The sequence below is a fragment of the Clinocottus analis genome, unplaced genomic scaffold, assembly GCF_023055335.1.
Source record: "Clinocottus analis isolate CAN_PGR_092001 unplaced genomic scaffold, fCliAna1.0.p SCAF_24, whole genome shotgun sequence".
Taxonomy (NCBI): Eukaryota; Metazoa; Chordata; class Actinopteri; order Perciformes; family Cottidae; genus Clinocottus; species Clinocottus analis.
The window spans coordinates 314,288-339,623 of record NW_027175976.1 but is presented as its reverse complement, the minus strand read 5'-3'; the positions used below and the strand labels follow the sequence as shown (position 1 = coordinate 339,623).

The 25,336-nt window shown below is 46.9% G+C and overlaps 4 protein-coding genes across 6 annotated transcripts; 3 read left to right on the top strand and 1 right to left on the bottom strand.

Moving 5' to 3' along the window:
• Window positions 1–1,560: 1,560 nt before the first annotated feature.
• On the bottom strand, window positions 1,561–8,916 carry nhej1 (nonhomologous end-joining factor 1). Its single transcript, XM_068591039.1, has 9 exons — window positions 8,870–8,916; window positions 8,252–8,392; window positions 7,559–7,768; window positions 7,251–7,472; window positions 6,822–6,960; window positions 6,431–6,489; window positions 2,094–2,247; window positions 1,927–2,012; window positions 1,561–1,635 (listed from the first exon to the last, which is right to left on the bottom strand). Exons 3-9 carry the CDS (start codon window positions 7,733–7,735, stop codon window positions 1,561–1,563), a joined length of 912 nt encoding a protein of 303 aa, XP_068447140.1. The 5' UTR covers window positions 7,736–7,768; window positions 8,252–8,392; window positions 8,870–8,916.
• Window positions 8,917–8,970: 54 nt separating this feature from the next.
• LOC137794174 (tyrosyl-DNA phosphodiesterase 2-like) lies at window positions 8,971–11,346 on the top strand. Of its 2 annotated transcripts, none has more exons than XM_068590851.1 (6): window positions 8,971–9,162; window positions 9,239–9,400; window positions 9,613–9,707; window positions 9,896–10,014; window positions 10,476–10,646; window positions 10,733–11,346. In XM_068590851.1, the coding sequence occupies exons 1-6, from the start codon at window positions 9,095–9,097 to the stop codon at window positions 11,012–11,014; spliced, it is 897 nt and encodes a 298-aa protein (XP_068446952.1). In that variant the 5' UTR covers window positions 8,971–9,094; the 3' UTR covers window positions 11,015–11,346. The 2 variants fall into 2 exon arrangements, with proteins under 2 accessions (XP_068446952.1, XP_068446951.1); XM_068590850.1 differs by having other exon boundaries at window positions 9,236–9,400.
• A 381-nt stretch (window positions 11,347–11,727) lies between these two features.
• rpgrb (retinitis pigmentosa GTPase regulator b) lies at window positions 11,728–19,297 on the top strand. 2 transcript variants are annotated; one of them, XM_068590786.1, is made up of 14 exons: window positions 11,728–11,814; window positions 12,523–12,648; window positions 12,817–12,909; window positions 13,390–13,452; window positions 13,525–13,683; window positions 14,147–14,296; window positions 14,411–14,569; window positions 15,147–15,302; window positions 15,389–15,513; window positions 15,629–15,811; window positions 15,891–16,074; window positions 16,364–16,458; window positions 16,541–16,600; window positions 17,103–19,297. In XM_068590786.1, exons 1-14 carry the CDS (start codon window positions 11,784–11,786, stop codon window positions 19,044–19,046), a joined length of 3,528 nt encoding a protein of 1,175 aa, XP_068446887.1. In that variant the 5' UTR covers window positions 11,728–11,783; the 3' UTR covers window positions 19,047–19,297. The 2 variants fall into 2 exon arrangements, with proteins under 2 accessions (XP_068446887.1, XP_068446886.1); XM_068590785.1 differs by having other exon boundaries at window positions 14,099–14,296.
• Window positions 19,298–21,930: 2,633 nt separating this feature from the next.
• Window positions 21,931–24,578, top strand: LOC137794178 (dynein light chain Tctex-type 3-like). Its single transcript, XM_068590858.1, has 5 exons — window positions 21,931–22,209; window positions 22,821–22,862; window positions 23,352–23,475; window positions 23,604–23,681; window positions 23,911–24,578. The coding sequence occupies exons 1-5, from the start codon at window positions 22,174–22,176 to the stop codon at window positions 23,982–23,984; spliced, it is 354 nt and encodes a 117-aa protein (XP_068446959.1). The 5' UTR covers window positions 21,931–22,173; the 3' UTR covers window positions 23,985–24,578.
• The last annotated feature ends 758 nt before the right edge of the window (window positions 24,579–25,336 follow it).

Genomic DNA, 25,336 nt, shown 5'->3' with positions numbered 1-25,336 from the left:
CAGCGGTTTGCTCTGCCTCTCGGTGGAGTTCTCAATGCGTCCCTGCGGCGCAGGCTGCTGGCACGACTGAAGAGATCCTGCGACATACAGATGAGGTGCCGCGGGAGAAGAAGAAGGCCGCGCCCTGCTAGACTGCCCTCCTCCCACCGGGGTGGCACGGGCCCCGCGGCCGCGTCCGGGTGCTCACCGTCAGCCAAAGAGGACAGACAGCGGGCCACGAGACCGCCGCGCGGGCGCGCGCTCCCTCTGTCCTTTGGACCCTCGTCTTCAAGTTAAGACGCACGAGCAGGTGCATGCGCGTGGAAACGTGCTCACAGCTCCTGTTATGACACACCAGCTGCAATAAACACATTCAACTGTCCCCCAGTGTCTCCTGGGAAAACCCCAAGAACCCCAATTATTCTACATTTCTTAGAATTCCCTTTAACAAGCCGCCAGAGCTTTAATTCACCTCACAGAGAGATGAACACACTGATGGAGTCTGCAGCTTTTGAGTGTCAGAAACACAGATTCACTTTCTCTTTGGGGACTTGACCAGGAACCTTCAGAAATGAATCAATAGAACCTGAACACATCATCAGATGCTGAACCCACTACAAGTTAAAGCTCATCCATCTTTACATTGATATCTCAAACCATTGGTGTTCCAACAGAGGAGGAAGACTCAGTGTTCAGTCAGAGGACTCACTGGAGGCCTTCAGTCTGCACTCAGGGCCTGAAGGTCTCACATGGGGACAAATCTTTAAGCCAAGATACAAATATCTGGCTGTGTGGGACAAACGCTCCAAAGTCCCAACATCTATTTTATAGTTTACACATCAGGCCGAGAGGGTCAGAGGGAGCCGGTCCTGTTTGACTAGAAGATTGACGAATGGATCCAGCTGTCAATAGCAAGTCAGAGCTCATCTCTCCGTTCTCTCCTCTCCTTCAGATGTGGCGTTCCAGCTAACCGTCGGGGCTGAACTGATCAACAGTTTCAGAGAAATGACGCCTCTCTGCAGCGTTTGTCACACAGAAACTCTGGAAGTCCGCCAGCAAACAGAGACTTTTCATCTGAAACTTCAATGGCATTCCCGAGATGCTGCAACACCTTGAGTCAACATGTCACGGAGCGCCGAGAAAACGGAGCTCGGACCGCCGTCTGTCTGACTTCCACGAGCACACGCACACACACACACACACACACACACACACACACACACACACACACACACACACACACACACACACACACACACACACACACACACACACACACACACACACACACACACACACATTCATCTTCTGAACGCTAAGATATTTTGACCATTTTATGTCTTTGATTTTTTTAAAATAACGGACAAAAACAGATATCACAATAATATTTACATCTTTAATTAACAGTTTAAAATATGTATTATTGAATCACATTCATCATCTAAAAGCCTTTCACGTGATAAAATCTTAACCCGGATTAAAAACAAGCATCATAAAAATGTTTTTTTTCAAAATAAGAATTAAAGGAAAAGCACATTTTCCCCAAAAGGATAAAAAGCTCTTTTTGCTCGTGACCCCGCGTCATCGGAACAGGCCCACTTTCTTCTTCTTTGGTTTGGAGGACGCTCGCTCTGCAGGTCTGGACACCGGGAGACGCTGCAGAGGACAGGAAGTGGGTTTAAGCAGCTTTCACTCTTGTTTTAGACTTTTTTCACACCTGAATATCTCTTAAGTTTCATCTCTTGCCTTTTTTATAATCCTAAAAGTATTCTGTGTTTTAGCAATTTCCTGTTTTTTAACAATGACTCATCTTGATTCTTCAGAAAACCTGTTTGTTTCTTTAAAACACTTTGTCAAACCTTTGTTTCTGATCATTTTTAGTCAAATATACTTAATTCGTATTCTTACGTAATATTTCTGACTAATGTGGATTTAAAAGCGTCCTACCTGTTGTTCCGCAGGTTTGTCGGCCATCTTGGCTCCAGTGGCCATCTTGGCCGCCACGGCCTCGCTGTCCTCGCCGTCGGCTCCCCCTGCAGGACGAGCACACAGACGTTCCTGAAAGCAGAGAACCCACCGGACGTCCTGCCGACGCCTACGTCAGCGGAACAGACCTGAAGACGCGCCGCCGCCCGGCTCTTCTTCTGCGGATGAAGGCCGTTTGCGTTTCCTGGCGTCGTCGTGGCCGACGACGGCCGCGTAGAGACGCTGGAGGTCGGCGTGGAAGCCCAGAGTGTCGGTCCGGCCAGACGGCAGCAGAGGAAGAGCCTGATGGAGAGAGAGAAACTACAATAAACAGGAACATTCTCATCTATTCCCCCTAAGCAGACATGGGATTAGAAACCATAACTTCTCCTTTCAGTGGTTCTCTAGCGTCAGTCAGACTTCTTTTTGCTCATTCTCTCCGTCTCATGAGTGATTCTGAAACCTTCTCAGCCGAGCAGCTCTGAAGCTCCAAACTAACATGAGCGTGAACATAAAAGCATCTCGGGTTCGTTTCTCGGTCACATGCTCCAGGTGTGATAAGACACACACAAGCACGCACACGCGCGCCTGACAGATAAGGGTGCGTGTAAACTCCTGCGACATTATGCAAACGCACGGCCGGCGCGTAGAGAAACACGCCCTGTTCACTAAACCCCTCTTTCCCCCGATGGAGGACAAACTCTCAGAATTAGCTCCTCAAATATTGACCGGGAGAAATTGGTGGTCTCCCGCTCGCTGTCAGGGCAGAGGGGCTCCTAAACACACTTTTGGTCGGGTTTTGAGGTTTCGCATTGATTTATTTTTGTTATTTGTTGGTTTAAATATCGTAAAAATAAATGTAAATGATCTGGTGAGGCTTGGTTCTGCTTCGGGCACAGAGAAAGCAATGTGCAGCAGAAAGCCCACCTTTATCCTCTGCTCACGGCCCGCCGCTCGCCGGTTCACTTCACATCATTTCATCTGAAACGGGGGAGTTCGATTGGTCGGATTCGGCTCTTATTTGGTCCTCTGAAGCCCCGCCTCTCTCGCCTCTCTGGATTGAAGCCTATCAGTGCCAGAGAGGAAAGAGATCCACTCCTGAAGAGATACTGGCCCTTTGTTCCCGCCGCGTGATTCAGAGTGTTTGTGGCTTTCTCACGTCTCCGAGAACAAACGACCACATGAGGAATAAAGCGGCGACTGCAGCGGGTCACTGACCTCTGCTCTGGTGTCGGGCGAAGCAATGTTCCGGAAAGTTTCCTCCCTTCTCTTCCAACAGAACAAAGTCCTCCAACATTGGAGGAATCGAGGCGGAGCCTCTCAGCTGGTGGCCTCCAGACTCTTAAAGCCCGTGTGGTGAAGGTGATGAGGAGGCAGCGTGACGCTCTATTATTAGCAGGTCAACAGCCGCGCTGCTGTGCTCCAGGTGAGGGTCCTGGTGCCGAGGAGTCTCACTCTCCCTCGTCTTCCTCCTCGTCTTCCTCTGCTGCCGCCGCCCTCGTGTTTACTCTCCCTCGCTCCTCGCCACCTTGTTTTCTCCTCGCCGTGACCTCAGCTTCCCCGTCCCCACTGCGCCAGACGCTTGAACCCCTGAAGGACTCGAGGGGGTTTCACCTCCCGGAGGATTAAAACCGCTCGGAGGGGTCCGACCTCGACTCAAATGATGTCACTTGAGTCTGTCGGGTCTGAAGATTTGAAAAGAAGTGAGACCGCTGTAGCCGCTCCTCATTTCACACGCCCGAGAAACTCCCAGAATCCTCTCTGTTTTCAGGGCGATGGCCCACAGTGACACCTCACTTCGGTTATCGACATAATACAAGATTATTTGCTGAAATATCACTTTTGGATTGATAGTTTTTAACGCTCAGACATCGGCCTTAAAAATAAGGATGAAATCTAAACACGCCGGGTGTTCGATGCTGATGATTTGGAGCCGGCTGTTTGTCCTGGTGGAGTGAAATACGGCGCTGCAGCGCCGTGTTCGGTGTCTCGTGCTCTCAGCGGCGCTCTCGCTGCTCCTGATGCCTTCGCGGGGCGCCGCACCCGAACCGCTCCGCTCCGGGGCTCGGGCCGGCGGCCCGGCAGCTGTAGAGGGGGAGCAGCCAAAGCCACAGAGGCAATAATTACAGAGCCGGACCGGGGGGACAACCCTGTGGAAAACTGTGTGCAACTGACAGGAGACACATGGAGGAGGAAGAGGAGGAGGAGGAGGAGGAGCTGCTGAGTGCTTCTGTTGCTCTTCACAGGCCGGCAGCACACTTTATGTTTCGGTCTTTAAGATGTTACAACGTCCAGAGGGACGTCTGCTAATGTCTCCTGTTTCCCTCCAAACAGCCCAGAAGCTAAAGAGGAACTCTGCTCCTCACCACGAGGCCCTGAAGTCCTCAGGAACGTGAGAACGAGAGCGAGGAAGACGAGGAGAAGAAACCTTCCTCCTCACTCACTCATCTCATGTCCAATAACAGATTAGCAGCAGAGCTGTTCTTCTTCTGATGAAGCATTATAAGCAGCTGTGATGAACACAATGTGAACACAACGTGAACACAAGGAGCTGTAGAGAAGCCGTATCTGCTCGGCTGCTTCTCAGGAGTCAAAGTGTGTGTTTTGGAGCCGTGAGCCGCTGTGGTCGGAGGAAGTTTCCCTCCCTGCTCTCGACTTAGAACCGATATTAGGACAAGTAGCATTTAGGGAACGTTCAACAGAGCGCTGACATGAGCCGGCAGCCTCACGTCTCCGGTCCGAGGAGAAGGAGACGCTCCGACACCGGACCGGAGCAGAGGTGTTGAGGGCGGCGGCTGTAGACGGGAAGCCCACGAGCTCCTGGAAACAGGAAGCGGGCGACGTTCCCAAACAGTGACAATTCAATCCGGAGCTGACAACTGTGACGCTGCAGCTGCTGCTGAAGAGCATGCGTCACCATCTCACACACACACACTAAATATAGGTCATAAGGGAGGCTAATGTGATCCTATAAGGTTTTGAAAAATGTTCATAACCAGCTTCAGCCCAAGTTAAATCCAGGTGTGTGTGTGGGATGCGCATGCTAATTCCACCCATGTAAATGTTGACCTGGGTGGGGTGTGTGTGGAGGGGCTTCCATGGAAAGCTGCTGCTCCTGTCATCATGCCCCCCCCCCTCCCCTCCCCACACACACATTAAATAACTGAGTGAATGTCAAAGAAGAAAACAGAAATTTCATGTCTGGAGAAGATAAAGCTCCCGCCGTTAGCTTAACGACTGGAAACAGCTAGCATGGCTCTGTCCAAAGACAACTAAATAAAAGATAAAGCTATATATATATATATATATATATATATATATATATATATATATATATATATATATATATATATATATATATATATATATATATATATATATATATACACATACACACACACACACTGTACATTTATATAATTTCAAGAAAGAAAAAAAACACATTTAAGAAGCTGGTAAAAAAGTCTAATAATTAATTGACGATGAATGAATGAATTAAATCGTTAGTTCATCTAATCAGTTCAGATATAATCAAAAATAAAATCAGAAACGTGAAGTCGGAAATAACACAGCCACCTGTGTGGTGAGCGTCACCATGGAGACGGACACACACGCACGCACACACGCACACACACACACACACACAGGCCCGACCCTGATAGATAAATACTGCACATACACGCCAAACGCCTTCAGCTGATTCACTCACTCACACTCTCTCTCTCTCACACTCTCACTCTCTCACACACACACACACACACACACACACACACACACACACACACACACACACACACACACACACACACACACACACACACTTCGACGCGTCTATGCAACATTTTTCCCAGACGAGTTTTATTCCAGTGTGGACTTTGTCTGGAGGCGCCTCAACGCCGCCCGGTGGAATTTGCCACAAGGAAGAAGACTTTGATCCATCTCTTCTTCGTCTCCTTCTTCTTCTGTGGTGTCTAAATGCCCAACGCCCCGTGACCCTGATGTACCTGAGCTGCACCGCTGTGTCCTGGTTCACCCTGAGACCAACACCCATCATGCAATTGAACAGACACACATACAGAGACAGACAGACAGACAGACAGACAGACAGGCAGGCAGGCAGACAGACAGGCAGACAGGCAGGCAGACAGACAGACAGACAGGCAGACAGGCAGACAGACAGACAGGCAGACAGGCAGACAGGCAGACAGACAGACAGACAGGCAGACAGACAGACAGGCAGACAGACAGGCAGACAGGCAGACAGGCAGACAGACAGGCAGACAGGCAGACAGACAGGCAGACAGACAGGCAGACAGACTTCAGTTCTTTAAGCTCCCCCCTGGTCTCTGATTGACCGACGCCGAAGTGTTTTATCGTGCGCTCTCGCTAGAGCCGGTGAACGAGCAGCAGAGGAGAGGACGGTGAAAACAGGAAGTTACAATCGGCTGTAGGGCCCCTGTGTGTCTGTGTGTGTGTGTGTGTTGACCTTTGACATGAAGTCCTCTCTGTACGTTTTTTCCTCAAAGACGTCCGTCTGCAGCCGCTCTGAGGTTCAAACACACACAAGTTAAACCTCCCCTTCAAAATAAAGCTCATGAAACAAATGTGTGATTATTACACACAATTACTTCCACCTCTTTACGGAGACCATGTTGTATTACTTTATAACATTTTTAATCTCATTTAATTCTTTACATTTCACTCTGGGACAATCTGGATTTTCTTTTTGAAGCAACTTGTTTTTCAGAATAAAATACTTAAACCTAATCTTAACTGTAAACCCACTTCTTTCTCTTATATTTTACCTTTGCTTTTTAGAAATATGACTAATTTCATCAGTACTTATAGTTTATTATTCGTGTGTGTGTGTGTGTGACCTCTGCTGAGCGCTGCTCCGTTCTCCCTATAGTCCTGGATCTCTGCGTCCTTCCTCCCCAGCAGACCTCCCAGCTGCTCCACCTGCCGCTGCAGCAGGTGGCTCATCGCCAGCAGGGGGCGCACCAGCTGAGCACACGCCTGAAAACACACACACACACACACACACACACACACACACACACACACACACACACACACACACACACACACACACACACACACACACACACACACACACACACACACACACACTTGTCGCTGATGGGTTAAGTGACTTGGACGTTTAAAAGCTGATCATATTTATCCTCTTATTATTTTTAGTGTTTCTCACAGAAAAAAAATCTTCTTGAAGATGCTCATTGTAAATATAAAGGCACAATAACCGCCTCATCCACTCGTCTACCGACAAGCTGAAAGCTCGAGCGTACCACTGTGACGGGGGCGGGGGTGCAGTGGAACTCCCAGTAGAAGGGCAGCCCCAGCAGCTCGCTCTTCAGCTTGATGACGATGTCTCCGTTCTCGCAGCGCGTGAGGGAGATCTGGGCCTTGTCGCCGGCTCGCCCATCATTTCCTGTCAGGCAGGGCTGAGCCACCTCCCGCAGGTGGGAGAAGAACGCCGCGACCTCAGCCCGCAGACGTCTGTTCAGCTCCTGCGGAGCGAGAGAACCGGACCGCTCCATCAACAGGAAAGAAAAGAATTGTGGAAGGCTGACCGGTTGAACGGCGCCGTGTGTACCTGAGCTCTCCTCTGGATGGCGGCGGCGTCCATCCTCTCCTCCCACACACAGTCCTCGTCCGTCAGCAGGAGGTGGTACGCCGTCTCCCCGAACGAGCTCTTGGCGAGGAGCCGGCAGCCGCTGATGCTCACAGGGAGCCAGGGCCGCTGCAGGAGGACGTCAGCGGGGGCCTCCATCACGGCCCTCAAGCCGGGGCCCCGACAGACACGCTGAGCAAGAAACAAGTTACACACAGAGATTTTAATCTATTCAGTGTTCTGGATCGACTCCAGCGTCTTTAATATACTATTGTTGTAGTATGTAGAGGCAGCCTTCATCCCGTTGAAAGAAACAAGTTAAAATAAGTTAAACTGGCAGTCATGAGGAACATTGAAGTATCCAAGAAACTCCTGTGTTTATGTGGGGAATCATCTTGATATCAACTTATTTAATACAAAGTATTAAAGTATCATCGAAGGGGAATGAATGGTCTCTCATATTGTCTGAAAGTAAGTGCAATATATATAGATACATATGTAATATTTTTACTCACAAATAAATTAAACTATTATCTTATAATGATATGGATAATAATAGAAGCATTTATGTGTTTTAAAGATATGTTCACCCGTTTAGCACATAGCAATAGACACACCTAAACCAAACACAGAGTGATTTTCTTTTTTATCAAACCTGTTTTGTTCATCACTCACCTCCGAGGAATGCGACCCCAAAAGCCCGGCCTGCGCTCTGTTAAAGCCGGGCTACAGGCGCATAATCACCGCCTTGCAGGAGCGGGAGACCGCAGTGGAGCTCTGCGGGTGCCGGCTCTTCTACGCGGACCTGTAATGGGACTGTTTTCGGGTAATAAAAACGAAGCATTTCTCGTCATTTGCACGTTTCAGAGGTTGACTCATGCCAATTTGGGAATTGCAAAAATACAAAATAAGTCACTTTATGACTACAATATAAAAGCCATGCAAAGCCGAGCGGTTGCGTGTCCTGACACGCTCCGTCCTCGCGTGCGAGCCGAGCGCTCACACCAGATTCCATTCACAAAACTCTACATTATGAAGTTCCCTTGCTCATAAGCAAACATAGACATGTTAAAATTTAGGATTTTAAAGCGTGGCCGCAATTTTAAGTGTTAATCTTAAACTCGGCGACCATCTCGCTAAAAATAATCAGTGCTATTTTACGCAAAGTGCGCATTTTCTCTATTAGAGTGCATGTTTTTCTCATCATAATTAGCTGAAGCTCGAACGCGGATTATTCTTACACCACAGAAGCTTGTAACATATTAAAAAACACAAAAACAAGATAATTATTACTTTTTACAACAAGCGACGCTTCGTCGGCGCCGTTTCCTGTTGAGAGTCCAGGATTCTGAGTCCGACGTCAAACAACAGCGTATTTCAAAGGTTCCGCGTGAAGCGGAAGTGAAGCGCTATTGTTTTACGCGAGTCGCGATATGGCTCGTCTGTGCTTCACAGGTTTAATCCTGGGTAAACCCCACCTTGGATGAGTCTTTCAAAGAGCTCATAACGGACTCTGACATGGAGGACGTTTGTGGCACAGGAAGAAAGACCAGCTGCACCACCGGCAACAGAACTACAGGGAGCAGGTATTACCACTGTCCTCCATGCTCTACATCTCAATTGTGCAATTCTCTGTTGTTTAATGTGAACATTCTTCAGCAGTAACAAGGCCGGGGACAGACCTGCCGTCTGCAGCGATGGCACAGAGCATCACCCAGAAGAAGAAGACGACAACAAACTGTCCCTGATCTCCTGGAATGTGGATGGACTCGATGAAGAGGAGCAGCCAGAGAGAGCAAGAGGCCTCTGCTCCTACTTGATTTCGTAAGACCACTGGCATGACTTGATGTGCTTTAAAGGAGCGCTTAACACAGATAACAGACGCCTTTTCGATGTAGCCTTGCTCAAAGTGTGCTGAGATACCAGAACAGCTGATGTTCCATGAGATCATGGGGATTTGCAGGTTCATGCTCAAACTTGTACTCTGCTGTATAAAACAGTTCAGTCTCCTCCTTCTTTATTGCGCCTCCACACAGACACTCGCCTGACGTGGTGCTGCTGCAGGAGCTCATCCAACCGTACACCCTCTTTGTGAAGAAACACCTGGCGGACAACTACACGTTCATCGAAGGTACAAAGCCAGGAAGTCATCCCCTGGCCTCTCATGAGTGTTGTTTCTCAAAATGTTTCTTTTTTTCTCCCTACGGTCAGTCACAACATGTTCAATTTGATCATGTGCAGCGTGCATTTTTACTTCAGTACAAACGGTGATAGTCAGACAATAACGCACTGCACATTGTATACACCTTCCCTGTTTAGGTGGTAAGGAGGATTACTTCATCGGGATGATGCTGAAGAAGTCTCGAATCACACTGCTGGATAGCGAGATCGTCGCCTATCCAACCACCAGCATGATGAGGAACCTGCTCGTGGCTCAGGTCGGTGCACAGTCGGGGTGGGGTTAAAAAAGTATCACAATATTTTGCGTGTCGATGTATCGATACATGGAAGCTTGACCTTTTTTATTATATCCATTATAAACTTGTTAGTCCTAGAATAATAAAATCAATAGCTTTTCCAGTCCACTAGATGGTGCTGTGTTGTTGTCTGGTGAGGTCAGCAGAGGTCGCGGGTCAGCCAGATTGGTAGGAAGTTTGTAGGAATTCTAAATGCGCCGTCTGCGTTTAAATCAAACGTCTGGACTTCCTGTCACACAGCGGCTGCACGACACACAGGACAACATTCACGACACAGCGCTGGTCGAAGATGTAAAAAAAAAACATCAATCAAACTGGCCACTGGTACTCTCGTAGCACTGCACCCACCCCTCGTGCACAGAACGATTCATTTCAGCTTCACCCGGTGCATTGACCTAAAGATGTCTCGCCTTCAAAATCAGGTGCTGTTCAAAGGCCAGAAGTTTTGTCTCATGACGTCCCACTTTGAGAGCTGTAAGGCCAACGCAGGGGAGCGAATGAGACAGCTAAGACTGGTAATGAAGAAGATGGCGGAGGTGCCCGACGACGTCACCGCCCTGTTTGGAGGAGACACCAACCTGAGGGATGCTGAGGTTTGTTTGTGTCCCTCCTCTTCTTATATTTCTTTCTGATGAAGCCATTAGAACGTAAACAAAACGGCGTTGGTCTCTCTCCCCAGGTCGGCAAGGTGGGCCTCCCCGGCTGCGTCAGTGACGTTTGGGAGCAGCTGGGCGAGCCGGAGCATTGCCGCTATACATGGGACACGCACGTCAACACCAACAACGACCACCGCTACAACAGTCGCTTCCGCTTTGACCGGCTCTACCTGCGGCGCGCTGCCGGAGACGGAGTCCCACAGCTGGAGCCCGACAGCATGGCCCTGATCGGGCTGGAGAAGCTGAAGTGCGGCTGCTACACCAGCGACCACTGGGGGATCTACTGCACGCTCTCTACGCAGTAGAAACACACCAAACGAGCTGGAACCCTTCCAAGTGTCCTGCGTTTCTCAAAATGCATCATCATTCCTCTCTTTCGTTTATGTGTGCCTCAGCAGATGTCTGCAACATCGGTGTTTTTGAATGTTTGTGTCATAATCTGATACCTGGATATGAATAGAAGCTCTAACGTGTGTAGCGTATAATATGTAGTGTGTCGTGCATAAAGACAGTAGAGGAGCAACTCACAGCTGCAAAACATTAAAGTGAATGTGTAAAAATACACTTTTTATAACAGTATATGGCAGTAACTGCATGATGTAACAGTACAACCAGTAAATTAATAAAGCTTCAAAGTAACAACAGAATGAATTTGTTCAAAAATGAATCAGGAATTATATTTTTATATTTGGGAAATATAAAGGTTCAAATATGTAGTGCATACAGTACACAAGTTCATGTATAAGGGTGCACAATTTCTAAGATATGATTTGTATTTGTGAGTATAACATTTAACCACCAATGGATAAATAAGGCTTTGAAAATATATAATTATGTAATTTAATTAAAATACTATTATTTATTCTAATAGTTATTATTATACAATAGTATGTCTGCATCTAAACCAACACATATTTAAAATAAATAAATATACATCCGTTTCTGTACTCAGCGACCAAACAGGCGCACTGTCCCTTTAAGGGCACGTGCTCGTCACCTAGGAGAAGTTGTGTTTACTTCCGGGTTGTCAGAGTCGCAAACAAGAGGAGAAAAGCGGATTAGCGTCCTGCAGAGATGGCCGGAGGGTCCGAGGACGAGATACCAGGTAACAGCGAGGCTCATAACTCTGTTTTTAATGTTAATAACTGCTCTGCGCTCCCAGCATGCAGCTCGTCACTGACGCTACTCTTTTTGATAGATGTTTACTGAGCGGAAGCGGAAGGACATGCTTGGTTTGGCTTGACTTATTTAGCCACACTGTAATATTGAATGCTACTTTGTAGTTATACTATGAACGTGATGTATTACTGCAGTATTTCGGTCCGAGAGGTGAAAGATGTACTCTGATCTGCTCCTAAAGTACATGTAGCAATACCACAGTGTCATGAAGTAAAAGTACAAAGAAACTAGCATCACAATATACACTTTAAATATGCAACATTATTACAATAAGAAACATACATGCAACAATATTCAAGGTAAAAGAACATGATATATAACATGTTGCTGCTGAAGAAGTTTATTTACTGTGATACTTTAGTGCAGAATACTGAATACTTTAGTGCAGAATACTGAATACTTTAGTGCAGGATACTGAATACTTTAAGTGTTTGAAGGGCAGAACATCACAAGAATAAAAGTTTGCGGTGGAACAATAAGACATATTCTCAGAGTTGATGGAGAGTAAAGCTGCTGGAGTTTAATAGACACTTAAATACCCTTAAAGAAGTATTTTCCCTGAACTGAAGTCGACCTCTCGTACTGCTTATTCAGTTAAAATATGTACTGTGAATTGTTTTCTTTCCTCTGTCAGAATCGGGGGCAGTTTTCACTTTTGGAAAGAGTAAATTTGCAGACAACGTCCCGAGTAAATTCTGGCTTAAAAACGACGTCCCCTTGAAGATCTCCTGTGGGGACGAGCACACCGCCTTGATAACCGGTAGGTGGCTGATGAGGAGGGATGAGGAGGACAGAAGCTTTTAATTTGTTGACCATGAAATACATTCAAAGAAACATATTTCTGCATCGCTAGATGCTCAATCAATGCAGTTTGTCCTCAAGCAGATTTAAGATACAACAACCGATCAATCTGTCTTCTTCTGCACAGAAAATGGGAAACTCTTCATGTTCGGCAGCAACAACTGGGGCCAGCTCGGCCTGGGATCCAAACTGACCGTGAACAAGCCCACCTGTGTCAAAGGTCAGCCTTAACGCTGTTGTGTGTCTGTGCTGCCTTCAGCCTCCTCGGAGGGAGTAAAGAGCCGTTGTGCTACGTGGCATTAGAGGTGCAGCAGGAGAAAGCATCCCATCATAATCCCAATCTGCAAGGTCCATAATCTGACTAATCTAGAGAGGCGGAGAGACAACTGGTTCTGTGCATGACTGGTAGCATAACACAGTCATCTTTTTATTTCCAGAAAACACACTCTGGTTTTGTGTCAAACATATTCATCAAGAGAGGATTTTATAAAACAACCTCACATTTTATTTTTTTGTTCGTTCTTATCCTTGTAAACTATTAAACAGATCAAAATGATAACACATTATTTCCCAGGGCTTAAGTTTAAATCCATCAACAGCAACACTAAGCTCCACACAGCCAGGGACAAAACCAACACAACAGACTCAGTAACACATGTATATTTGTGCAAAAGTTCTTATTGTTTTTGTGTCATTTCAGCTCTTAAATCTGAGAAAGTCCAGTTTGTGGCGTGTGGGAGGAACCACACTCTGATCCACACAGGTGAGCGTGAGTTTAAACTCTTATGCTGGAGACAATGAAAGATGTGAAGGTGTGTTGCCGTGCTCGTTGCAGCTCAGGGCAACGTGTTGGCCTCAGGCGGGAACAGCGAGGGCCAGCTGGGGCTCGGCCACTGCGAGGAGCGGACGTCCTTCCAGAGGATCGCCTTCTTCGACTCACGTGGACCAATCAAAATGCTCGCTGCCGGATCCAACACCTCCGCCGCTCTCACAGGTGACGCCGCACGGCCGCTCATATCAGAGCAGATGCTTATTCAAAATTAATATCCAAATTATATTTGTGAAATTGAATTGTTTTAACTTGTTAGAATTTGAAGAGTAAATATGACTTTTAATGATTTGTATTACAATTTAGATTAAAACTAAACTTTTGGGGTCAATAAATTACATTTTTGATCATTAAAAATAAAATACAATTTTAATTAAAAAAACAAACTTTATTGTTTTTTTTTAAAAACATTAGTGGAAAATTCCATTTAATTTATATTATTTAATTTATTAAAAAGTTATTGAATTAATATTTGTTTTATTTGATTTGTTTTTAAATTAATATATATCTTTTTTATTCTTATCTTTTCATTCAAATCTTCTAATAATAAGCTATATAATCATCTTAAACCTGTCTTTAGTAGCACATTTCCCAGAAGAGGAAGCTGAGTTGAGCTTGTTGTGTGCAGCGAGCGGGACACTGTTCATGTGGGGCGACAACACGGAGGGGCAGATCGGTTTGGGGAAGGAGAGCCACGCCTCGGCGCCGCAGGAGGTCAGCGTGGGCCGCCCGGTGGGCTGGGTGTCCTGCGGGTATTACCACTCCGCCTTCGTCACGGGTGAGGTCATTGTTTAAGGATGACGTCGTCTGGAAACAGAGATGCTAAACGATGTGTTTGATGCTGAAGTTCCCGCTCCCCCTGAACGAGCCTCACGTTGTGCTTTTGTCCCAGTGGACGGCGCTCTGTACACGTTTGGCGAGCGCGACAGCGGGAAGCTGGGCCTGGGCACCGAGCAGCTGCCCCGCCACCGCGAGCCCCAGCTGGTGAAGAGCCTCAAGCAGCCGGTGACGCAGGTGGCCTGTGGAGGCGGACACACGGTGGCTCTCACAGGTAGAATCTGCAGGGAACGAACTACAAATATGGCTGAGCACTACGAGTGGGTTTCACCAGGATGGAGTGGTCCATCACATCCATCTGAGGTCCATTTCTACCTTTTTTAAAGTTTTTAATCTGTTCACTTTTAATTATATTACAACTTCAGTTCCTGCAGATGTCAACTTTCCTTTTGTCAGACATTTATATAATATTAATGTTGACTGTTTAATGTGCATGTTTTAAAGATGTCTTCAAGTAAATGTGCTTTAACAATATATTTATTTAATCTTGCAGATATGCAGAAAACCACTTCAAGAAATACTTTTATTCATGCACATTTATCTATTATGTGTATTTATTTATATGAGTAATATTTATTCTGTACATAAGTTACCTTGTAAAGGTTTTTCTTGATTTTTTTTTAAATGTATTTATCTGAGAATTGGGATATTGTTTGATCTAAGTGGAAAATAAAAATGTGATTTAAATGATGAAACACAATAACTTCAGCATATGTAGACGTTAAAGCTCAGACATAAAACATAAAGCTCAGAGGTGGTGGCATTACAGCTGTACTCTGTCCGGCCCTCAGAGGACGACGTGTTCACGTTCGGCCTCGGTCAGTTCGGACAGCTCGGTCACGGGACGTTCTCCTTCGAGTCGCGGCTCCCGCGGGCTGTGGACCACTTCAGGAAGGGCCGAGTGTGTCATGTGACGTGCGGGGAGAACCAGACGGCCGTCATCACAGGTGCTGCTTTGATTCTCCGTCTCTCATTTGATCGCCCTCTCTCCGGTTGGAGGTAGCTGAGAGATGTTGTGTGTTCTCGCCGCCAGACGGCGGTCTGCTCTACACGTTTGGAGACGGCCGACACGGGAAACTTGGCCTGGGAGAAGAGAACTTCACCAACCAGTTCAGACCCACGCTGTGTCCACGCTTCCTCCAGTACGACGTCCAGGCCGTACGTCTTCCACACAACATGCAGTACTGGTCGTAATGGGAATGAGCCTTTGTTCAAATCATATTGTGATGTGTGTTTTCCGGTGATGCATGAACACCGCGACCTCTTCTCTCAGGCTTCGTGCGGCGGCTGCCACATGGCGGTGTTGGCTCGGCCGAGGGACCCAAGCGGCGACGCCGTGACGCTGGAGGAGGACGACGTGACGGAGGACTGGCTGGAGAGGCCGTACGAGGAGCCGCCGGCGGACCGCTCCGGCCCGCAGAGGAGCCTCTCTGCTCGGGTCCGCCGGAGGGAGAGGGTGGGTGCAGCGAGCCCCGAGCCGGATCCGTCCGCACGCCGACCCTCCTAAACAACACACCCCTCACCTTTCCCCTCAGGAGAGATCTCCAGACCAGTTCGGCGCCGTGTTCCGGACGCTGCCCGCCATGACCCCCGGATACCTCCAGCCACCGCCGGTTTCCAGCTGGACCGTCCCGTCCGGACCGCTTTCTCCTGGGCGGAGCCACAGACAGGTGCTCACCGGCACGCACCGACACAGGAACGCAGGGTCCATCCACCAGGGTACCTACCTCACCTCCTCCTCCTCTTCCTCTTCATGTTTCCAGGATCAGACCGACATTTTAATTTCAAGTCAAAATGGAGTTCAAATGTGTAAAAGAATCCTTTTTTTCTCTGATCTTTTCTCTGCTTCCTCTAAATAATTCCCACGTGCACGCATCTATTCATCTCGTTTAACTCTTGTTGTTTTATAATCCTTATGGTGATGATTTACAGCTATCTCAAAATAAAACCAGAGAGAAAAGGCGATTGCAGGAGTTGTGTTGGACTAACTGACCTCGTGTGTTTCCAGAGCGGCCAGCGGGCGAGGCAGACGGCGCCGTGGAGAGCATGACGGACGCCGACAGCGTCAGAAGCCTGGGAGACACCTCCGACTTCCTGAACATGGTGAGAGTCAGTGAAGGCACCGCATGGCATCCAAGAGCTTCCTGGATGCCGCCGCTTACTTTGCTTCTCCTCTTCCTCACAGACACATGTGATGAAGATGGACCCCGCTGATCAAACTCTCACTCTGTCTCCAGTTCACAAGGTAACTCACTCCCTTTAGCTCCATCCTCCTCATCCTCAGGTCATGTGACCTCCCCATCACCTGGTGGTTACAATGTATCCATACACCGCTACAGAGTACCCAGTTCAGACACTACACAGCTCCTCTGGATGTCCCTGTTGCTGGAGGAAACCTCCTCTGTTCTTATCTATTGAAAGAAAAAATTCAAGACAACCTCACAACATAAATGGATAGTTTGGATATTTCAACGTTCACAATAACTCGCAAAGATGGCCGATGGAGGCGACATTAAAGTGAAGATAGGTAACGGAAAGGTGGAAATAATCTAAATGTAGCGTTTACTTGACGAGTGTGCATCACTTTGCTCCGTCTACTGTAGTAACACACTTTCCCTTTACTGATTACTTTTCCATGGTTCCTTCCTATATGTCCCGCTTCCCTTCAGTCTCCTGTGTTCTTCTGCATGTTCTTCCTCTCTAACGCTTCTCTTCCACCTCTTCTTGCTTCCTGGTGCCGGGGATAGAGGAAGGGTGAGCACGGTAAGGCCGCTAAAGAGAACCCCGAAAAGGAGCCAAAGCTCCCGAAGCCGAGCAGCTTCTCCTCGACGTCCCCGTCTCGGGGCAGCGAGGCGGTCTCTCTTCGCCGGACGAGGAGCCACAGCGCTCGCTCTCTGGCCGCCGGCAGCCCGCACAGACGCAAGACCACCAACCACAACAAAGAGAACGTGACTGTGGCCATGCAGGAGCTGCAAAGGAAGCCCGGGAGAGACAGGCCCAGCGCGAGGGACATCGGGAAGGCGGCGTGCCGGCAGCGGCCCGGGCCGGCTCGCGGGAAAGGCCGGCTGAAGCCGGAGCCGGAACCACGGCCGGAAACCAGGAAGACTCCTTCAGGCTCGGAGCCCGCACCAGACGCTGCCCAGGCTAAAAGCAAAGCCGTAGCCGTGCAGAGTGCAGCCGTTCGCTCACCAGCTGATCGCGCTCGCCTCGTGAAAAACACATCTGACGTTTCCAAGAAATCTAAGAACGAGAAAAACAAAAAAGAGGCCCGGTCCACCGCGGAGAAGGCGTCGACGCTCGGCCCGCTCGCCGGAGCCGCCGCTCTCGCGGCGGGGGCGCTGGTGATGCACGAGGCAGCGTCCAGGAGCTCGCCGGTGGCGTCCAGGAGCGGCCGCGGCGTCCTGAAGCCGCCGAGCGAAGAGGCCGACTCCCTCGCTGCAGAGTTAAGCAACAGATCCGCCGTCAGCATCAACGTCAAACCAGAGAGCCGCGACGAGAAGGAGAGGAGCGACAGCGAGGAGGAGAGGAAGGACTCTGCAAGGGAAAAGCAGCAGCAGGAGCAGGAGGAGGAAGAGGAGGAGGATGAAGAAGAGGAAGGGGAAGGGCAGAGGACGAGTGCAGATGTTAGTGAGAAGGAGGAAGAGGAGGATGTCAGTCACAGTGTCGAGAAAGTAACAGAAGAAGAAGAAGACGCCAACACTCTTCAACCAGAGGATGAGTCAGAAACTGATGAAGGCGAGGAGGAAAGCAGGGACGAAGAGGAAGACGAGAGCAGTGCTGAGGAAGAGGAGGAGGAAGCAAGAGGCATGGCAGGAAGTTCAAGTGAAGACGAAACATACTCAAAAAAGAGCAAAGGAGGGGATGCAAGAGGGGATGATGAGGAGGTAGAGGAGGATGAGGAGGAGGAAGAGGAAAGTGAGGAAGAGTTGAGTCAAGAGACAGAGAGCAAAGGAGGAGATTCTGAAAATGAAGAGGAAGGTGAGGAAGAGGAGGCTGAAAGTGAGTCCTTAAAGTCATCTGAGGAAGGAGAAGAGAGTGAGACGGAGGGAGAAGACGAGGACAGTAGTGAGGAAGAAGAGGGTGACACTGAGGAGGAAAGTGAAGAAGAGGAGGAAGAAAAGAGTGAAAATGAACAGGAAGAAGCAGAGGAAGAAGAGGAAACAGAGAGTGAGGAGGAAGAGGAGGAGGAAGAGGAAAGAGAGAGTGAGGAGGAGGAAGAAGAAGAAGAGGAGGAGGAGGAGGAAGAGGAGGAGGAGGGGGAGGATCAAACCAGTGAGGAAGAGGCAGAAGAAAAAAAGGATGAGGAAGAAGAGGATAATGAGGAGGAAGAGGCAGAAGAGAGTGAAGAAGAGGATAATGAGGAGGAAGAGGAAAAAGACGGTGAACAAGAAGAGGAGGAAGAGGCTGAGGATGAAGAGGAGGAGGATGAAGAAGAAGAAGAAGAAGAAGAAGAGGAAGAGAAGGATAAAGAAGAAGAAGAAGAAGAAGAAGAAGAGGAAGAGGAAGAGAAGGATAAAGAAGAAGAAGAAGAGGAAGAAGAAGAGGAGGAGGAGGTTGTCAAAAAGAAAAAGTCAGCCCAGGTGAAGCGTGTGACCTCAGGAAGTAAACGGAGGTCGGGGGTCAAAGGTCAAGCAGACGAGTCGGAGGAGTTCTGGGGCGACGTTCTGCCGCAGTACCTCCAGCTGAAGTAACAAGAACCCAGAACATCCATTGATCCAAAGAACCAGAGCCAGGTTCTCCTATGGAGCAACCTGGTCCCTGAACTCCTCGTGGTGCCTTCACTGCTCATGTTCTCTCTTTCTATCACTTCTTCTTCTCAAGGTTTTGTTTACTTGTTTTCACTTCAGAGTGTTTTATTACTTATGTTATTAGTATTAAAGACTCTTTAAACACAAATACTATGATACGCTACTTTAATCATAAGATTTACATGTTGACTTTCTTTTTGTTTCTAATCTTTTCTGTGTTTGAAATAAATGATTTGTGTTTATTTTGTTTTTGTTTGTTTTAAAACCAAACTAATTCGCTCCAGAACAAACTAGTAGGAAGCGGATCATTTATCTGTTTAATAGTTTGTGTTTAACGTCAGAAGCTGAACGATATTTAGTTTACAAGACATGAAATGGAGAAAGATGATTGACAGCTTCTCTCCAGGACTCCATGTCTGCAGCGATCTGATTGGTCGGGAGGGTTCGGGATCAGGTGGGGCTCGTTTTCTTCTTCTGGCCTTTGTGTTTGTAATCCCTCCTGTGATCCCTTCCCCATCATGCTTTGCTGTAGTCTGGAGGGACCCCGTGCTGCTCTTCAGCGTCCTCAGTGCGGCCGCCAGCCTTACCTTTACCCTCACAGCTCTGATGGTCCAGCTGGAGTATTCTGACAGGTCATTCACTCTCTCCTCAGCAGGTGACAGCAGGATTTACTCTGACAAGGAGCAAAGAGGAAGAGGAGGACGAAAAGGAGGAGGACGATGAGAAGGAGAAGGAGGAAGAGGAGGAGGAGGAGGAGGAGGAGGAGGAAGAGGAGGAGGAGGGAGAGGAGGAGGAGGAAGCAGACACGTCAGCTGAGCAGAGTTTCGAGGAGACTCAGAGCGCCGTGAGTTGACAGAGACAAATAAAAGTCTGATATTCTTTCTCACTTCCTGTTCACACTAAAATAAAACTCCTGCTCTTCGCAGGAGGCTGAGGAGCTGGAAGAAGACGGAGAGCAGAGAGGTGACGTGCGTTTGTTTTAGTAATGTATATGTATCACAGAAAACCTGTAAAATTACACTGTGTCAAATCAGCAGGAGCCGAAACCGGCGACGCCTCAGAGGAAGAGAAACCGGCCAATGGGACGGCAGACGGCAACTCCAGGAGCCAATCAGACTCCAACAAAAAGGTACGAGACGCCTGACGACAGCTTTCAAGTGCATGACATCACTCCCACCGCTCTGTTGTGCTTCCAGCTGTCTCTCTTCAGACGGCTGTCCTTCACCAGGTCCAAGCCCAACAGCCGCCGGGGCCAGACCCCGGAGGGGCCCGCTGTCAGAGGGGAGGAGCCCGCTGTCAGAGGGGAGGAGCCCGCTGTCAGAGGGGAGGAGCCCGCTGTCAGAGGGGAGGAGCCCGCCGTCAGAGGGGAGGAGCCCGCTGTCAGAGGGGAGGAGCCCGCCGTCAGCGATGAGGGGCCCGCCGTCAGCGATGAGGGGCCCGCCGTCAGCGATGAGGGGCCCGCCGTCAGAGGGGAGGGGCCGGCCGGCCACCAAGAGCCTCCCTCCACGCCAGCGACTGCTGGCAGCAGCAAGCCAGAGACCGACAGAGGCGGAGCCCAGCAGAGGCCCCTCCCCTCTGGTGCCAGGGGCCCTCGCTCTGGAGCCTGCACCCTGCTGTGATCCCAGCAACCAAACTCTTATTTTGAAAAGTCAGACCAAAGTGGAAAGTGGTTTAAATAACTCTCTAAAATAACACTTAAGGGAAACCTTCCCTGAGAAAGCAGTCCGGTGGTTTGACCCCCGCTCAATGGATCTGATCAGATTCTCTATTAATCGATTGATTTCATACCAAAACAGTTGCAGATCAATGCACTTGAAGTGATTGTATCTGTTCACAAGTGACCTCAAGCTGACCTCCAGCTGACCTTCTCCTCCACCGGTGCTGAGCGGTTTCTAACCTTCACGTTTGTGGTTTTTATTGTGTGGCACATATTTACCTACCTGAGCCTCGAGGTGTGTGTGTGTGTGTGTGTGTGTGTGTGTGTGTGTGTGTGTGTGTGTGTGCGCGCGTGTGTGTGTGTGTGTTTAAACTGTGAGGATGTAAATCATCTTATTTATTGTGACATGGTTCTTGAGCACATTTGCACTTTTGATGTGATCACTTTTAAATTATAACGGGATATTCTCATTTAGACTGACTTTTTATAATTGTATTTGTTTATATCAGTAAAAAAAATTTAAAATTAATCTGAACACAAGTCTAGTTTTTATTTCACACATTTAGGTCTGAGAGAAGCTCAGTATATATAAATACTCGGTCACAGGTAATGAATGATACTGAAGTACATAAGTATAACCAGTGAAATGTAATTAAAGTATAGAAAGTAACTAAACTCATGATGCAGAATGCCTCCTTTCAGAGTGTTTTCAAGAAGGAGGAGGAAGAGGAAGAGGAGGAGGAGGAGGAGGAGGAGAAGGAGGAGAAGGAGAAGGAGAAGAGTCTCACGTGTCATGCAGTTGGAAGCTCGTCTTGTAATTCCACGTTCAGCTCCTTCTGAGCCAAAAGCGTAAAACTCATGCAGTTCCCGGTTTCAGCCACATGAGGGCGACACAACCCTTTAAACAAGCATTGACTGAGAAGAATTACCTACTAACGGCCGCGTGTCAGGTCTCAGCCATGAGTCTAAAACCGTAAATGTTGACGGACAATCACATTTATACGTTAAATAATTGTATATGTGTCTCTTTCCACTTTTGTTCATGAATAAATTGAATAAACGAGTGAATGAACGTCACAAAGCGGAGCATTTAGCTGTCCGGCTTTTCTTCTTCGTTGTTCTGTATTGTAGTCTGTTGACAGCTCTGGCTTTTCTTCTTCGTTGTTCTGTATTATCGTCTGTTGACAGCTCTGGCTTTTCTTCTTCGTTGTTCTGTATTATCGTCTGTTGACAGTTCCGGCTTTTCTTCTTCGTCGCTCTTTATTTTAGTCTGTTGACAGCTCCGACGTTTCTTCTTCGTTGTTCTTTATTTCAGACCGTTCACGGCTCACAGGAAGCTCCTTATTTTCCTTCAAGAAAATTCTCCTTTTCTTTTCCATTTTCCTGAAGAAGAAACGCGGGCATTTGGAGCAGATGACAGGAATGGAGGAATATAATACCGGAAGCGAGGTTTGTGCAGAAAACGTGTTTTCTATGACTTGACGATAGAAGCTAGCCTGCTGTTAGCGGCTATAGCTAGACGCTCTGGCAAGCCACTCAAGATGATTTCTGACGCTAAAGCTGCTTTTTGGTGTAAACATAATTTTATAATGTTGTATATTATGTTTGGAAGGAGCTCCTTACATGTTCCTGGTAGATGGCAAGGTTTTGGAAGTGACTGATATTATAATAGTTTTTTTATTATAATGAGTTAATGCTACACTGTGATTGTTTATACATAAACATTACTCACTGCGTTGAGTAGAAGTATTAATACCACACTGTAAAAGTACTAATACCACACTGTAAAAGTACGAATACCACACTATAAAAGTACACACACTGATTAGTGGATACTTTGTTTTAGCTTTGACTTGTTGAGGTTTAATTTATTAACTGTGATACATGTGGTAGAAAAGAATACAAGTACACAATACCCTTACAAGACAATATATTACACTGGTTTGAGGTATATGTACGTGGATTGAATGCATTATATTGGTGATGTTGTAGTAGTTAGAATTATTAAACTATGTATAATAACTGGCATTGACTTGTGTTTGTCTGTTTCTCTTCATCAGAGCTCATTCAACTCTGAAGAAGCTGATAACATTATCAAAGAGGTAAACTTCTACTCTTTAATGTCAAGTTTCCTTTAGTTTTTTATTTTTAAAAACTTTAAATTATTATTTCTCCGCCCTGTTGAATCATTCACATCCATCAACTTTGTTTCTATTGTCCTCATAATGATGATAAAGTTCTTTATTGTAAAATTCGGAGCCATAAAATCTATTTTTCTGGAGCACATGACTAAAATATTATCCCGTCACATTGTAACGGTTGTGATGGGAAATGTATTAATTTTATTATTTTTTTCACGATTAATTCAGTCACAAGATTTTTAAAAGAATCTCTTTCAATATTAGTTCCTCCTTAAACAAACAAAATCTTAAGTGCCGTTTCACTGCTGCGCTTTTTTGTAGAGAGAAGTCTTCATAACACACGTTGTTGGGTGAAGTGCAGAACAGTGCTTGCTCTGTATTGCAGCCTCTTCGGGGCTAAGCGCTGACTTCCACATGACCGTGAACTCTGTTGTCTCATGACCGTCTTAGTGTATCGAGAGCGTCGTGGGTGCTGACGACTACAACCAGAGTCTGGTGAACAAGTGGACCGCCGGCATCGTGGAGCGCTGCCTCACACAGATGGTCAAACAGGGGAAAGCGTACAAGTACATTGGTAGGTCAGGAGTGTTGGTGCAGATTCACTTAAAATAAAGAGGATATAGGCATGTGCGTGCAAGGATGTTACATATTAGAGCTTTTAAGTTATTCAGGTGCTTCTTGTGACTGTGTTTCTCTGTTCAGTGACGTGTGCTGTGATGCAGAAAACAGGAGCCGGCCTCCACGCAGCAAACTCCTGCTACTGGGACACGGCCTTGGACGGTGAGCCGAGCGTCCAGCACTGATCCCTCTGACAGCAGCTTCCTCTGACTCAATGATAATAATAACGCAAGATCTCATAGAGCTACGTCTGTTGTCGACTTCCCAGGGTTCAACACTTCTATTTGTTTTTCTTTTGTTGTGTTCTTCTCTCTGCTCGTCCTTTCCTGTTTTCATCACTTCACTCTTTCTCCGTTTTCATTTCCTCATATTTATAATTTCCTCTCTGCAGGAAGCAGCACGGTGAGATGGGAGAACCGCACCATGTACTGCGTGGTCAGTGTGTTTGCTGTGGCTGTGGCATAGGATACATGTACACGTACATGTACATGTACACGTACACACACACACACACACGTACACACACACATACACACACACACACACACACACATACACACACACACACACACACACACACACACACACACACTTCACAATCAGCAGCAGCAGTGTGTTCCTGTGACCAGCAGGGGGCCACAAAGTGCCATACAGCTGTGTGTGCCTGTGGGCTTGACCTTTGACCTCTAAAGGAAAACAGTATTGCCTGCCTTCAGATGCATGACATCATTATTATTATTATTATTATTATTGTAATGTATTGATCTTCTCATGTCACTGCAGTGCTCTTTATGTATCACTCCCTGACAGCTGGAATCCTTCTTCTTCTTCTTCTTCTTCTTCTTCTTCTTCTTCTTCTTCTTCTTCTTCTTCTTCTTCTTCTTCCTCTTCTTCTTCTTCTTCTTCTGTGGTTTCTGATGTTTACCGCATGCTCCGTGTCATCACGGGGGTTTTTGTACTCGGAGCTGTTTCTCTGCAGGATAACGAGCATTAAGAGATTCATGAGCAGTGTTCAGTCATTAATCTGAAATCAATAAAGATTTGAACATTTGAATAACACACAGCTACTTTCTTATTGCACCCATTTTCTATCTACAGTTCAATTCATTGTGTTTTATTTATCTATAATATTCCTTCAGTTCTCATTCATCAGTGATGAAGTACAGTTTGGAGGTACTTGTACTTTACCTGCCTACTTCCTTTTTATAACATGTTGTACTTGTACCACATTTCAGAGAGAACTATTGTACTTCTGGTGTGGTATTACAGATGAAAGCACCCAGCAGCATGAAGTAAGTGTGCTCCATCTTCATCATTAAAGTGATGTTTTCATCATGAATGCATTACACATAAACCAATAATGCGATGTGTGAATTATTCTGCATCATGAGTACTTTTACTTTTTCTCATCAATTCAAAACAAAAATAAGTATTGTGTAAATATATTTATGTTTTACGCTCCTCGTAGTCTTTGTGCAGTGTTGGAAGAAGTATTTAGATCTCATACTGCAGTTTTATTCTTGAGGTTTAAAACAGTTCCACAAAACAGTTCCACAATCTTTTTGAGCGGAAAAATGTCACAAAAGTTTATTATCCAAAAAAAAGATAAATTCACTTTGCCCTGTGTGAAAAGATATAAATATACAGAAAGGCGTGAAACACCAGAGTGCATCATGGGATTTCTATTAGTTTTGGTACAATTTAAATAAAACTACATGTATCACAGCGTGTAACCAGAGGGCTGCGTCCACGAACACTAAAACACTTCATATGTATAAAAACCTCTCCCAGGATTCATGAGCAGTATTTTATGGAAT

Excerpts from the sequence above, each read along its gene's own strand:
- LOC137794178 (XM_068590858.1), top strand. The coding sequence starts at position 22,174 with ATGACAGGAATGGAGGAATATAATACCGGAAGCGAG. Across the intron at positions 23,476-23,603 it reads GAAAGCGTACAAGTACATTG|TGACGTGTGCTGTGATGCAG; the intron begins GTAGGTCAGGAG and ends TTCTCTGTTCAG. Across the intron at positions 23,682-23,910 it reads CTGGGACACGGCCTTGGACG|GAAGCAGCACGGTGAGATGG; the intron begins GTGAGCCGAGCG and ends TCCTCTCTGCAG.
- LOC137794174 (XM_068590850.1), top strand. The coding sequence starts at position 9,095 with ATGGAGGACGTTTGTGGCACAGGAAGAAAGACCAGCTGCACCACCGGC. Across the intron at positions 9,401-9,612 it reads CTCTGCTCCTACTTGATTTC|ACACTCGCCTGACGTGGTGC; the intron begins GTAAGACCACTG and ends GCCTCCACACAG. Across the intron at positions 9,708-9,895 it reads CAACTACACGTTCATCGAAG|GTGGTAAGGAGGATTACTTC; the intron begins GTACAAAGCCAG and ends TTCCCTGTTTAG.
- rpgrb (XM_068590785.1), top strand. The coding sequence starts at position 11,784 with ATGGCCGGAGGGTCCGAGGACGAGATACCAG. Across the intron at positions 12,910-13,389 it reads CAAGCCCACCTGTGTCAAAG|CTCTTAAATCTGAGAAAGTC; the intron begins GTCAGCCTTAAC and ends GTGTCATTTCAG. Across the intron at positions 16,459-16,540 it reads CCTCCGACTTCCTGAACATG|ACACATGTGATGAAGATGGA; the intron begins GTGAGAGTCAGT and ends TCTTCCTCACAG.
- nhej1 (XM_068591039.1), bottom strand. The coding sequence starts at position 7,735 with ATGGAGGCCCCCGCTGACGTCCTCCTGCAGCGGCCCTGGCTCCCTGTG. Across the intron at positions 7,473-7,558 it reads CCATCCAGAGGAGAGCTCAG|GAGCTGAACAGACGTCTGCG; the intron begins GTACACACGGCG and ends CTCGCTCCGCAG. Across the intron at positions 2,248-6,430 it reads GAGAGGACTTCATGTCAAAG|GCTCTTCCTCTGCTGCCGTC; the intron begins GTCAACACACAC and ends TCTCTCCATCAG.